Source organism: Myodes glareolus, chromosome 21 (genome assembly GCF_982192425.1).
Source record: "Myodes glareolus chromosome 21, mMyoGla1.1, whole genome shotgun sequence".
Classification (NCBI taxonomy): domain Eukaryota; kingdom Metazoa; phylum Chordata; class Mammalia; order Rodentia; family Cricetidae; genus Myodes; species Myodes glareolus.
The window spans coordinates 8,395,924-8,410,726 of NC_142046.1; the positions used below are offsets into that span (position 1 = coordinate 8,395,924).

Sequence of the window (14,803 nt, forward strand, 5' to 3'; positions counted from 1 at the left end):
GCTTTTAAGTATTCATTGTTTTTTTAAATGTTTATTTATTATGTATACAATATTCTTTCTGTGTCTATGCCTGCAGGCCAGAAGAGGACACCAATCCCCATTGCAGATGGTTGTGAGGCACTATGTGGTTGCTGGGAATTGACCTCAGGACCTTTGGAAGAGTAGGCAATGCTCTTAACCTCTGAGCCATCTCTCCAGCCCTTCATTGGCTTTTAAAATGACTTTTTAAATCTTTTTTTTATTGTTAATATATTCGCAAATATATTTTTTTTAGTAAATTTTATTAAATTATAAAAGTTTCCATTTCCGCCCCCCCTCCCAACACCCTCCCACTCCCCCCACTCCCCCCCTCCTTCCCCTCCGTCCCCCAGGGCAGTCAGGGTTTCCTGCCCTGTGGGAAGCTCCAGCTCCCTCCCCCTCCCTCCAGGTCCAGGAAGGCGAGCGTCCAAACAGACTGGATCCCCAAAATCCAGCATATGCAGAGGAAACAGGTCCCAGTGTCATAGTCAATGGCTTTTCAGAAAGATCCCGGGCCAGCCACAGTCAGAGAATCTGGCCAAATTCCGAGAATCTGGCTAGATCACGTCCTCATTCAGTCCCAGTCCCACTGGCCCTGGTAAACTCTCATCAGATCCGTTCCCTTGTATCAGTGGGTGATAGCATCCCTCGCAGTACTGATTTCGTCTTTCATGTTCCTCCTCCTTCCGCTCCCCCTCCGGACCTCGGGGGGCTCAATCCGGTGCTCCAATGTGGGCCTCCGACTGCATAGCCGTCCTTCGCCAGACGAAGGATCTATGGTGATAAGCAAAATAGGGAACAATATATTTCAACTAAGGGAGCCATTTTAGGGTTTACAGGAGACTTGATTATATATGGGATCCCAGGTCCAAGGAGAGATCCCCCAGATTGCTCTCTGGACAGAGGAGAGGGTGCCTGAATTGGCCGTGGCCCATGACTTTTTAAATCTTGTGATCAAATATTTTCATAGATCTTCACTTTCTTTTGATCAAAGTATCAATAACTCAGCATGGACACCATAGTTCTGCGTGAGTCTTACTGATACCTCAAATTTTTGTCTAAACATACTTCTTAGGTTGTAAACATCTTTTTGATCTCTTTAACATTCTTATAATTGTTTTTTAAATGAGTCACTGATTTCTTCTTGATGCTTTTCTGTTGGATCCCAGGCTTTCCCCAGATCCTCAAGGTGCTATGCAGGACTGTTTACACAACCAGTCTAGCTTCCTGTCATCTCCTCTGCTCACTCTACCGGCTTGGGGAATTAGCATAGAGAGCCTTATTCTCTTTTGGCATGGTAATTCCACCTGCAAAGAAGGGTTCTAGCAGCGGTGCCTGCTCTGTCTGTCACTGCAGCTAGCTCGGTACCCCCTGCCTGGAAGCACCTGTCACACAGGCACCAGGCTCTCATTACTTTGTTTCCACTCCCTGCTGGGAGGGGTTTTTCCTCCTTTGGGCCCTAAGTATTATTAACCTGGAATTTCGCTGAATAAGGTTGGCATTTACCTTTTGGGCAAATGACCCAAGTCTCTCTGCGTGTGTGTCTCTGTTTTAAACTCCTAGGACATTGTCCCAAGCTCATGGCTTGATACGGGAAAGCGCGCATACCGTATCGGGGGGGAAGGGATTTGCAGAATTGGGTGGAACATCTGGAGGCACCAATCTGGGTAGAAAAAGGCCGATTTATCCTGCTGAGTAAACTATCGATCAGCCAGTCCAAAATATCAGGCAGCTTGACTCTCTGGCCTTTAAGGATGTCAAGCAATTGAAAGAGGCAGTTGTTACATACGGGACACACGCCTCTTTTACTGTGGCGCTGCTGGAGTCCTTTGCTAAACTCAACCTTACACCCAGCGATTGGACACAACTTTACAAGGCTTGTCTCTCGGGAGGAGATTATTTGCTGTGGAGGGGTGACATGCAAAAAAATTGCAAGGAGACCACGTGGCATAATGCCATTGCCGGCTTTCCCTAGCATAACCTTGACATGCTATTTGGTGATGGTCAATATTCTGACCTTACAGTACAGACTACCTATGATCCCGCGGTTTATGCTCAAATTTCTCCATGGAGATCAAGGCCTGGAAAACTCTGCCCAATGTTAGAACCGGGAGCTGCTTTCAAAAATTGTACAAGGACCTACAGAGCCTTATTCTGAGGTCATTGACTGTCTTTTAGAGGTGGGCAATCGTGCTCTTGGGGATATAAATTCATCCATGACAGCAATAAAAGTATTAGCCTATGAAAATGCTAACAGATTCTGCCAAAAGTTTCTGTGCCCACATAGAAACAGGAGCTTAGATGATTTTATCCATCTATGCAGAGACGTAGATACTCCCCCTAAGGTGGGTCAGGCAACTGCTTCTGCCCTTAGGAACGTTCCGGGCAGAGAGAGATCTAGAAATTGTTTTCATTGTGGCAGGCCAGGCCAAGCCACAGAGCCGCACGGAGCGCAGCCCGGGAGCCAGGAGCGACACAGGGAGGGACCCAAGCATGCACCTGGCCCTGGTGGCTGCTGGAATGGACAATGGCCCTGTGGCCCATGCCTCCCATCCCAGCTCTTTGGAGACAGAGACCTACAGATCTCTGTGAGCCCAAGGCCAGCCTGGTTATAGTTAAGTTCCTAAAACAGCTAGAGTACATCGCTCCACCCCCAGAGACTGGCGAGGGGAGCCGGTAGTGGTGGCATGCACCAGCAGGATTTGCCTCATCTAGCTGATGACATCTGGCATGGTCCAGGTCATGTACTAATGTAGTATGGTCCAGTTCATGTATTAATTTGGGAGAGGAGCGGTATGTGTGTTTCCGCAGGACACAGATCACCCTATCTGGGTCCCAGAGCAGCTGGTATAGACTGTGGATTCCTTCATCCAGAGACCTGAGGACAAGACAAGATCAGGTGGTCCTGCGGACGCTAACCTGTCTGCAGCGGAGATGGCAGATTCCTGAGAAACGATCCAGTGCCTGATTTTACCCTTTGCCCAGATCCCTGCCCTTGCTCTGTCTTATTCTGCCTGCCTTTGCTAAGATCCCTTATCCTGTCAGCAGCTCCTGCTGTGCACTGTGGGAACCTTCTCGGAACAGGCTGCAAAATGCCATGACTGTTCAATTTGAGCTAAATTTACAATTGGATACTGCAGTTAATCTTTACAGATTGGGTATGTGTTTTTGCTGTATTCCTGGACCCTGGAATACAAGATTTACTAATTGGCATTATTACTAATCTAGTTAGATTTACCAGGGGCCTTTTTCGCTGGTACTGGTCCTTACTTAAAGGGCTCCATCTTTGAGCAGGCCTTTTAAGGTTTGTGCAAAGCACAGTCTTCTTTAGGAATGCTTGTGTGTTGTTGGAACATCATCTCATGGTGCAGAGTCAGTGGCTACTCAGGTCTGCCACACGGCAAGTCCTATTAGGCATTCGCCTCGGAGTATCTTTCAGCTTAAATCCAGCTGAACTTGTTGATGTATGACCTGAGCCAAAGACGGGTTTGTTTTGCATGGAGGGGCAGTCTCAACTTAAGACAGGGATGCGTTTGGACATGAGCACGTTCCGATGACGGGTAAGGGATCTAGCCTGGCTTCCATCACACCTAAGACAGGCCTGGTCATCATAGTTTATATTTAAAAAGAGAGACCTGTTGGATCCCAGGCTTTCCCCAGCTCCTCGAGGTGCTATGCAGGACTGTTTACACAGCCAGTCTAGCTTCCTGTCATCTCCTCTGCTCACTCTACCAGCTTGGGGAATTAGCACACAGAGCCTTATTCTCTTTTGGCATGGTAATTCCACCTGCAAAGAAGGGTTCTCGCAGCGGTGCCTGCCCTGTCTGTCACTGCAGCTAGCTCGGCACCCCCTGCCTGGAGGCACCTGTCACACAGGCGCCAGGCTCTCATCGCTTTGTTCCCACTCCCGCTGGGAGGGGGTTCTCCTCCTTTGGGCCCTAAGTATTATTAACCTGGAATTTCGCTGAATAAGGTTGGCATTTACCTTTTGGGCAAATGACCCAAGTCTTTCTGCGTGTGTGTCTCTGTTTTAAACTCCTAGGACATTGTCCCAAGCTCACAGCTTGATACGGGAAAGTGCGCATACCGTATTGGGGGGAAGGGATTCACAGAATTGAGTGGAACACTTTTCCATTTGACTCTGCTGTTCTAATAAATAGCTATTCTACTTCTATGCTGGATATATCACACTCTGTTTCCATTCTCACAAGTGTCTGCTTACTTATAACTTTGCAAACCTATGTTGCTCAATCCCTTAAATTGCTCACTTTACCTCACAACAGTTGTCATACAGTAGTTACACAAACATTTTACTGATGAGTAAATTAATGAATGAATGAAACAATAAATTAAATACTATTGCTTTCACTCCACTTTGTCTTGTTTCATTCATTTTGATAGCCTGTAGGGAATTGGTTTTAAAGATTTTTCACACTGAGTTCTATGATCTCTGCATAGACACTAAGTATAATAGTGAGTCATAGATGATAATGCCAGTTGAAATGCTGACACCATGACCACAAAAACTCTTGTAAGAAAATTCATTTAATTGGTACTTGCTTGAGTTCAGAGGTTACACCACTGTCATTATGGCAGGAAGTGTAGTAGCATACAGGTAGGCATGGTTCTAGAAAAGTACTAAAATTTCTACATCCAAATTTACAGGAAACATGAAGAGTGAGATACTGAATTTGTCTCGAGCATTTAAAACCCTAAAACCCAGCCCCAGTGACATATTTTCTCCAACAAGGCCACACCTACTCCAACAAGATCACATCTTCAAATCCCTGTCAAGTAGTGCCACTCCCTAATGACAAAGTTTTCAAATATATCAGGATGTAGAGATCATTCTTCTTGAAACTACCACATATACCAACATGGTGGGGAAACTTCTGAGGCCATACCCCTAGATAAAGAGTTGCAGACAGTTAATTGCTGAGAAAAGGAGACTCAGTCTTCAAGTCCCAAGTTATCATCTTTTATCACATACTAACTCAGTCAGTTTTATATGTATATATGATATACAATATAGCAATAATTAAAGAAAAGGTCATAAATTTGAGAGAGAATCAGGAATGTGCCATGGCAGGAACTGGAGGAGAGTGAAGGGGAGTGGTAATCATATAAATGCAATACTCAAGTATAAAACTTTCAAAAATTAAAGAATTTAGTTTTTTAAAAATTAAATGCATAGCTTTCAAAATGATCATTTATGTATCATTTTCTAAAATATAATATTATTAAAATGTGTTAAAGATAAACAGTTAAAAGGGGGGGAAGTCTTTACATATATTCAAGTGTTCTTGTAGTAAGAAAACATTCCATTCCTTGGTGAGTGTTTGTGTCCCCATGGATTGGTAGCAGCTTTCCTCTCAGTTCCAGACAGAAAGTGGGAATGAAGCATCCCCTAAGCAAGAGAGCCCAGATTTACAAAGGAAATATTGTGACATAAGGCACATAAACTTTCACTTTGAAGTTGATGTATCTGGATCTGAAAACCCAATTGAGAATTTTTTGAGCCATTCTTAAGCTCAGTAAAGATGAACAAATATTACCCACCTCAAGGCTTGTTCTGATGGGTAAATAAGCACATGGTTACAAAAATTTTAATAAGTGAATTAATATGAAATTGATTAAATACTAATTAGTGTTCCCAAAGAGAATTGTTGTCTTTGAGTCTAGCAAATGTCCATGTCCACAGGGTATATTAGGAAGCATATAGTGAAGGTTTCCTAATTGTCACCAGAAACTGTGTCAGTAGTCTCCTGGGTTTGCAACATGATTGATAAAGAGGAGTCCTTCTGTTGCTGCCTTGGAGCTGGTGAAACAGAAAGTATGGCTCTTCCTCACATTAGGCGTGGTATTATGACTTCTCTCTCCATCTGCCTCTCAGTCTTTCGAGAATCATGAATAACAAAGTCATGGAACTGGCAATGTTTGAGTTGCCAAGCTCACCCTGAGTTTGGTAAGGGCAGTATTTGTAGGGCTATACTCCAAACATGAACATCTCTCTCTGTCTTTCTGTCTCTATTTCTCTGTCTCTGACTCTGTCTCTGTCTCTGTCTCTGTCTCTCTCTCTCTCTCTCTGTGTGTGTGTGTGTGTGTGTGTGTGTGTGTGTGTGTGTGTGGTCTCTATTGCTGGTCCTAAAGGCCTGGGAATAAAGTTGAGGGTAAAGAGTTAGATCAGTGGTTCAGATCATAATTATCTTTAACTCCAATTACATTTAAATTTTAATTTAAAATGCATATGAACATGTAAATAATCAGTTATAAAATCTTTCAGATGATTAATATAACTGTATAAGGAAAATGTTGTGAATCTCATGTAACCCAAGGAAACATAATAATAATAATTTGAAGCTTGTATCTTTCTGATTAGTAAAATGTTACACCTTTTTCAACTTGTTATTGAATATTTGGTCTACATCCCCTCTGTATGAACATCAAAAATTAATAATCCATTTTTGTGAGTAGTTAAAACATACCTATATACAATTTTCTACTTTTGCTACAACTTTTCACATATTTATCTTACTGGATACATATTATTTCCGATGGATTTACATTGGCTTTAAACTTTCCCTTCTTGGTGGAAACTAGAAAGCAAATTAGCCATGAGGCTGGAGAGGTTGTTCAGCACTTAAGAGCATTTGATGATTTTCCAAAGAACTAGAATTTGGTTTCAAATAACTCTAGCTCCAGATGATCCAATACCTTTTACTGATTCTCATAGGCACCGTACTTATATGACATATATACAAACAGATGCACATACACAAATAAAAATAAACAGACCTGTTTTATTGATTGACGTGGAAATTTCAGTTCTCAATCAGCTATCATTATAGCTTAGCTAGTGGACATCTTAAACTCTCTGCTTATCTCAGAGGGCTTATTGAAGATTTCAGAAAGTCATCAATCCAATGGCCTTAATAATGAGGAGTGTCTATTCCATCCCTGCATACTCTTCTAGAAGGGATCAAGCATACTAGTTGGTAGTATGGATTTGTAATTAGACTAGTCTGGGATTAAATGCCCTCTCATCATTTTAATGATACATGGGCTTAGGCAAATTATTTAAACTCTTTCAGCTTTAGTTTTCAATTGGTTAAGCTAGAACCATGTATTTAAACTTTTGAATTTATTTTATGTGTATGAGTCTTTTGCTTGCATGTATGTCCACGCACTACTTTCATGCTTGGTGCCCAAGGCTAAAGGCTAAAAAGTGATGTTGCATTCCATGAAACCAGAGTTACAGACAATTATGAGTATCCATGTAGATTCTGGGACCCAACTCAGTTTCTCCAGAAGAACAACCAGTGCTCTTATCCTCATGTCATTTTGTAATCATGTTAAGCTATGATGGAAACTATATGTCATAGAAGCTGGTTTATATTATACAACAGAGTATATGGTTAATAAACACTTGCTAACCTAATTTATTTGTATTATTAATATCATTATCAAGGCACAAATCTTGGGTTCAAAAATTTGACTGAACCTTAAATTCTTCAAACACTTCTTGAAAGTCTTGAGTGTTATCAGGTAGCAATTATGATCTTACTTGAGTATGCAGTTGCTGAAGGCTTTGGTGGGAAGACAGACCTGAAATCGAACCATAGGTTCACAACAGGCTAGTGATGTAATATTGTGCAAGAAAAAAGTCCCAGTGTTCTTTCTGAAATGAGACTCAGGATGCCTATTGAGAGATTTGAGTAATAAGTGAATAGAACTTTAATAGATCCAGGTATATTTTATCACGAGAGTAGCTGTTTCTACTATTCAGTTCTGTAAAACTCACCTGAACCAAACTGATAAAATGGTAAATTTTCCCTCACTATCTGTGGTCTCTGCTTTCTAAGTCCTACATCTCTCTCCATCCTTCTTACTTTAAGGAAAGTGTTTTCTTTGTTCTTCCATCTAAACCTCACCCAATAAATGCACCATTCTCATCTATTTCATCTCAGGAGCAATGTGGTTCATAATCCTGTCTCTTTTCAAGGGATATTTCTTTTAAACTTGACATTTACTTGGAACTTAAAAAAATCTCTTTTCTTTTGTTGAAAGAATTTTGCATTATAGCATCCTACTGAAGATGGTATTTGGGGCAGGGATGTGGAAAACTCAAGGCTGCAATGAAAATTAGACTACACAGGTGAGATTTTCTATTGGTTTAATTGAGAGAGAAAATAACTTTGAAAATCTGAAGGATTAAAGGAAGCATAAAAATGTTCCATTATTCATTTCCTATACTCAGTTAAAAGTCATATTTGGATTATACATTTGACAGTCTATGTATAAAGTTCTCACCCTTTAGGACAAAGCAACAGAGTATACCATTCACAAATATCCAGGAGACTAAATGGGAATGTTCACACATATTCTGACTCTGCCTTTTTAAATCCCATATTTCCACCCTTCCTTTCATAGAGTCACATCACAGGGACCCAGGCTGCTTTTGAGTCCCATTTACAAAGTAGTGGCAGAGCCTCTGATGCTCTGAAATTTTGCTTCTCTCTTTAATGTAATATCAATTGGTTGTTAAAACAGCTGTCACACCCAGTTAAAACTGCTATGGTAGACTCAGAAAAACACTACATCATGTATAGCTCAGCAGCAAGACTTGACCTTGATAACAGTGGACCCAGCAAATTGCAAAGAACTACAATCAAGAAATCCAAAGAGAAAAAATTCTAGAATTTTTTTGTATGGTGTGAGGTAAAAATACACTGTATGCTATGTAGATCGACAACTGCCTTAGAACCACTCATAAAAGAATCCGTTCTTTATTTACACACTGACCCACACCACTGCTTTTATCCATTGTAAATTATTTATTGTAAGCCTATCTGTGCTATGCTCTGTCTTCCCTCCACTGTTTTACAGGTTTACCTTTGTAACTATCTCTGTTTGTTTCTTATAGTAACTCTTGGGCTGTAATATGCCTTTATACACTGCAATAAATACCTTTGTTCTTTAAAAATATAGATATTTATATTGATATATTCTAGAAAATAAATATGTTCTAGGTTGTATTAAAGATACTAAGAATTTGTTTTAATTTTTCTCTTTGGATTTCTTAAATTTTGGACCACAGCTAGGGACCAACATAGAAATACTAATTATACTCATAGACAAACAGTATTTAAAGAAGTGAAGAGATTATCCCAAGTTTAATTATGAAGGGTCATTAGATTTCAGAAACTAGAAGACTATTTTGTCTCAGAAAAACAAACTTGGGGTCAAGACACTTGGGTTCATGACCCCTCTTTTATCTGTCTTACTTCTGTGGTTGTAAGACTATTTTCTTCAGTCACCCCATCTGTAGAGAAGAAATGATAACAGCATGTACCGAGACCATATATTTACAGCTATTGAATGAATTATGATGCACACATGGTTAGAATCCTATATAAGGAAAGCACTTAGTAAATGTTGACTATAAATATTATTGTTTACAGACTTGGGGATCAGACTGAGAAAGAAAGTGCCTGCATGCCTAAATCTACATTTTTTTTCCTCCACAAAATTTTCAGAAAATCATGAGAGATGTAAAAGAAAGACATGCAATGGAAGACATTCTCTAAGACTTTAACACACATCTCTATCATCATATGCCACAGCCATTTCTTATTCCTTCAACTTCCCCAGCAATAGCTGTCCCTAGCTGATACACATCATGAGACTCAAGAACCAGAGTACTGTGTCTGAATTTCTTCTCATGGGACTCCCCATAAGACCAGAGCAGTGGGGCATCTTCTTCACCCTATTTCTGGCCATGTACCTAATCACAATGCTGGGGAACCTGCTCATCATCCTACTCATCAGGCTGGACTCTCACCTCCACACCCCCATGTACTTCTTCCTCAGCCACTTGGCCTTCACAGACATTTCCTTTTCATCTGTCACTGTCCCAAAGATGTTAACCAAAGAGCAGAATCAGCACATAGTCATCACCTATGAGGGGTGTGTTTCGCAGACATACTTTTTTATATTCTTTGCTGACCTGGACAGTTTCCTTATCACTTTGATGGCATATGACAGGTATGTGGCCATCTGTCATCCTCTTCGTTACACCACCATCATGAATCAGAGCCTTTGTGCCATGCTAGTAGCTGTGACCTGGGTCATAGCTTCTTCTTGTGCTCTTTTGCACACTCTCCTCCTAGCCCAGCTTTCCTTCTGTGCTGACTACACTGTCCCCCACTTCTTCTGTGATCTGGGTGCTCTCCTCAAGTTGTCATGCTCTGACACATCCATCAACCAATTGGTAATCTTCACAGCAGGTTTGGCAGCCATTATGCTTCCATTTCTATGCATTCTCATTTCTTATGGCTATATTGGGTTCACCATTCTTCAGGTTCCCTCAACCAAGGGCATCTGCAAAGCTTTGTCCACTTGTGGTTCCCACCTCTCAGTGGTGGCTCTCTACTATGGGGCGATTATTGGTCTCTATTTTCTGCCCCCGTCCAATAGTACCAATGACAATAATATAATTGCTTCAGTGATGTACACAGTGATCACTCCCATGCTGAATCCTTTTATTTATAGCCTGAGAAATAAAGACATGAAAGGGGCTTTTAGAAAACTCTGGAGCAGAAAGACAGGTTTTTCCAACTCATAATTTTATTTTTTTGTCAATATGATCTTACTTCCTTGATAATATAAAAACAAATTATTAAAATTATATCTCACTAGTTTATCTTCTACTGTCTTCCATCAAAATGCTTTGCTTACATTATTTCTATATCCATGTGAAGGAATATTAAAACAAAATATTCTATGATTTTGTTAAATTTATTTTATTAGATAGTGTGGCTTGTATCATTAAAAAGGAGTCGTTGAGATTAACCCTCCAGTTTTAAGTTTTGTATAAAATGTGCCTGGGTTTTCTCCTATTACTTACCAATTTTTTGAAAATTTACCAATTTTATGAAGTATGGCTCATTTTTTTAACATTAGCACCAGATACCCAAGAAATTTTCTACAACTTTCCAAGAAAACATAAGAATTTTATCTCCAATTACATATTTATCAAGGCACCGATTTCTTGTTCCTCCGGAATACAACCAGCACTCGTTTTCTCACCAGCAGGTGCACATATGCATTGACAACTGTAATCCCAGCTGTCTCAGGTTGTGTCTAATAGTTAAACGTGCAATGCAGTCATTAAATTTTGTCCAGGCAACAACTCTTAGTGGTTGTTTGGGAAAGCTCAGCTTCAGAGAGGTGATTAACAGCCTGTGACAACAAAGTTAGTAAAAGGAAAACTAAAATCCCAGTATTCCAAAGGAATTCTTTGAGGCAAGACCCATAAAAATTATAAGGAATTCTACACAAATACAAGGAGTAATGACATAATCTTGAATGAAAAGATACAATAGCTTTCTCAAGATGTGTATTTTACTTGGCTTAAAAATAGGAATTATCCAGACAAACTTATTTCTATCTTACAGTGCTGATCAGATGGGTGTAGTCAGGATTGAAATGCATATATTAACATGACTCAAGATGGTAAGATTAAAATTGAAGATATTTATGGTAAATGCCAGGGAATCCATTTTCTGGACTGTTTCAATCTAATGGGCATATAAGATTCCTTAAATGTTGAGTCAGGCAGTGGTGGTGCATACCTTTTTAAACTTTTTAATTCATTTTACATACCAATCACAGTTCCCCCTCACTCCTCGCCTCCCAATCACCCTTACCTCCCCGCAACCCATACCTCATCCACTCCTTCCAAAGACTAACTCCTCACATGGTGACTCAACCAAACCTGGCACATTAAGTTGAGGCAGAACCAAGCCCCTCCCCTTGCATCAAGGCTGATTAAGGCCTCCTACCATAGGGAGTGTGGTCCAAAAAGCCAGCTCATGCATCAGACATGGATCCTGGTCCCATTGCCAGAGGCTCCTGCCGCAGATCAAGATACACAACTAATACTCGCATGCAGAGGGCCTAGTTTAGTTACATGCAGCCTCCCCAACTCTCAGTCTAGAGTACATGAGTTCACATGAGCTTGACCCTGAAAAAGCCTTTGACAAAATCCAACACCCCTTCATGATAAAAGTCTTGGAGAAAGGTCTTTGATCTACAATAGTGTACTGCCTGTAAGATACGTTAGTGATATGGTGGCACAAAACTTGTTAGAAGCAACCAACCAATAATTAATTTGACAAAAGGCCCACTCCACAAGATGGAACTTATACACAACCCTACTTGGATGATTAAAAGCTAATAGGGTAAAACCAAATACTACTGGTCTAAAAAAATTAGTGATATGACTCCAAATGGTATTCTGCTATAACTATAGATAAATGACTTGGTCAACCATCATCAGAAAAACTTCCTCCTGAAGCAAATGGGAACACATATAGAGACACTCAATGAGACATCATAGAAAGGCCTTGGAATGCTCAGATCTAAATAGGATGTCCCAATCAAATCCCTCACGTCAGAATTCAGGGAAGCCTGTAGAAGGGGAGGCACAGGATTATAAGAGGCAGACAAGATGGGGAATATGAATAAAACACGGCCCTCTAAGTTAACTGAGCAAATACTGTATGAACTCACAGAGACTGAAACAGTAGGCACAGGGCTGCATGAGTCTGTACCAGGTTCTCGGCTTATATATTATAGCTTCCAGTTTAGTGTTTTGTGGAACTCCTGAGTGTGTGAGCTAGTGGGTCTCTGATTCTTGTGCCTTCTTTTAGGTCTTTTTACCTTTTGTTAATTTGCCTTGTCCAAATTGGTGGTTTTTTTTTTTACTGTATCTTGTATTTTATTTTGTTATTCTTTGTTGTTATCTCTGAGAGGCTTGTTCTTTTCTCATAAGAGATAGAAAGGAAGTGAATACAGATGTGGAGTAATGAGGAGAAACTGGAAGGAGTAGAGAGAGAAACTATAATCAGAATATATTGTAGATAAAAAGAATATATTTTCAATAAATGGATGAAAAAGATAAAATACCCTACAGAGTCATTGTCATATTGTAGGAAGGAAAGAAGCTGGGAATACATAATACTGAAGACAAAGAAACATGCAAATATGTGCAACCATTGCATCAAGTGTACATTTTCCACCTGTGTTCATATTGCTTCTAAGAAGATGAACACCTTGAGGAACACACTATTCTTTCTAGGATACATGGAACACAGTAGAACAGATGGAGTCTGTAAGGACCTTCATAATGCATTGTGACAAGTGGAAGAGCTGTAACCTCACAAACAAGCAATTCTAAGTGAATATATCAATATACTTAAAGTAACATCTCTGAGAAACTGGTATGAGCTCTAATTTCTCAAAACTTTGAGAGGACCCAGGGGGGCAATTTACCAATAAAATGTTCCCAATTAGAGAATACTTGATATAATTGTTATGTTATCTCTGGCTCTCCCAGGAATAGAACTACGTGTTGGTACAGACACAAGAGAGTTCATCCTTGGAGAAATCATAATATAACCACAAGACTATGATTCAAGACATAGTGGTCTAAGATATTTGCTTTTCTAGTTCTCCCAGGGGAGCCACGGTTTATAAATCGGTAATGAACCAAGCTGGAGACTGACTGTAATGACTAAAATATCCTGTTTCTAAATTCCATGCTATTTTAAGAATTTTAAAAGAAGACATAAAATTAGGAGGAGCAAATGTTGGGTGAGCACATGTCTCCATGGGTTACTGAAGAGGAAAGTTTGGATATATATACTGACAGTACATTATATATGTGTATGAAACAGCCAAATAATAAAAAATAACTATTATAAAATGTTGGCAGAAAGAAACCCTTTAATAAATCACTGTACAGAATTAAAAAAATGCTTAGTTTTATGATCACTTTTTAATTCAGTGGCTTGTTTCTTTTTTTTCCTCTATTGAAACTTTGCTGTGTATTTTGATCACAGCATTCCCCACCTTCTCCCAGGTCTTCCCCCACCTTGTCACCCACCCAACTCTATTCTCTCTCTCTCTTTTTCTCTCTCTCTCTCTCTCAAAAGAAAACAAATAGGCAAATAAAAAAGCAAACCAGAATGGAAAAGAAACATACACACACACAAAATACTTAAAAACAGAAAGTTGGAAACCATAATATATAAGTAAAAGTCAGTAAGGTAAAAAAAAATCAAACAAACAAAGCAATACGAGACAAAAATATCTTTAAAAACACCATTGATTTAATTTGTGTTAGCATCTCTTGCTTGGCAGGAGACCCACCATTACGTGTTGTTGACAAACCCAGTGAGATTCCTTTGGAAAAAAAAACTGATTTATCCTTTGCAAGTGGTAGCTTTCTAAAGAGACGTCCAACTTGTTGTGATGATTCACTTTTCTATGCTTTGAAATGTCTTGTTGACAATGACATGTGTGACTGGAAATTTTGGTGGACCCATAATCGAGAAGCAATATGGTATTATTATTTAACTATTGAAAATGTGAATAGATATGGGCCATAAAATTCTGATGTCAGATTGACTCCTAGATATGTTCTGTATGTTTAAGTAACATAAATTATAAGAGCCATAGCAACAGTTCACAAAGGTTCAAAACATGGGAATATATAAAAAGATAAAAAAAATTCACCTCCAATGGCATAACAAAGAACATAAACACAAAACACTATTTTATGGATGACTGTGTCAAACCTCAAATTTGTGTATTGAAACTATCTACATCTAATGTGAATGTTTTCAGAAATAGAATAAAGAATGAACTAGTGTTAAATGAAGTCATAGGACCCCCATTAGATGTTAATGATGTCATAATGGTTGCACACTGATCCAAAAGG

General features: G+C 39.6%; 1 protein-coding gene across 1 annotated transcript; it reads left to right on the plus strand.

Annotated features, from left to right (window-relative positions):
- Positions 1 to 9,697: 9,697 nt before the first annotated feature.
- Positions 9,698 to 10,642, plus strand: LOC125396799 (olfactory receptor 1J1). The gene has a single exon (XM_048428831.1). The coding sequence runs from the start codon at positions 9,698 to 9,700 to the stop codon at positions 10,640 to 10,642; it is 945 nt and encodes a 314-aa protein (XP_048284788.1).
- Positions 10,643 to 14,803: the final 4,161 nt, after the last annotated feature.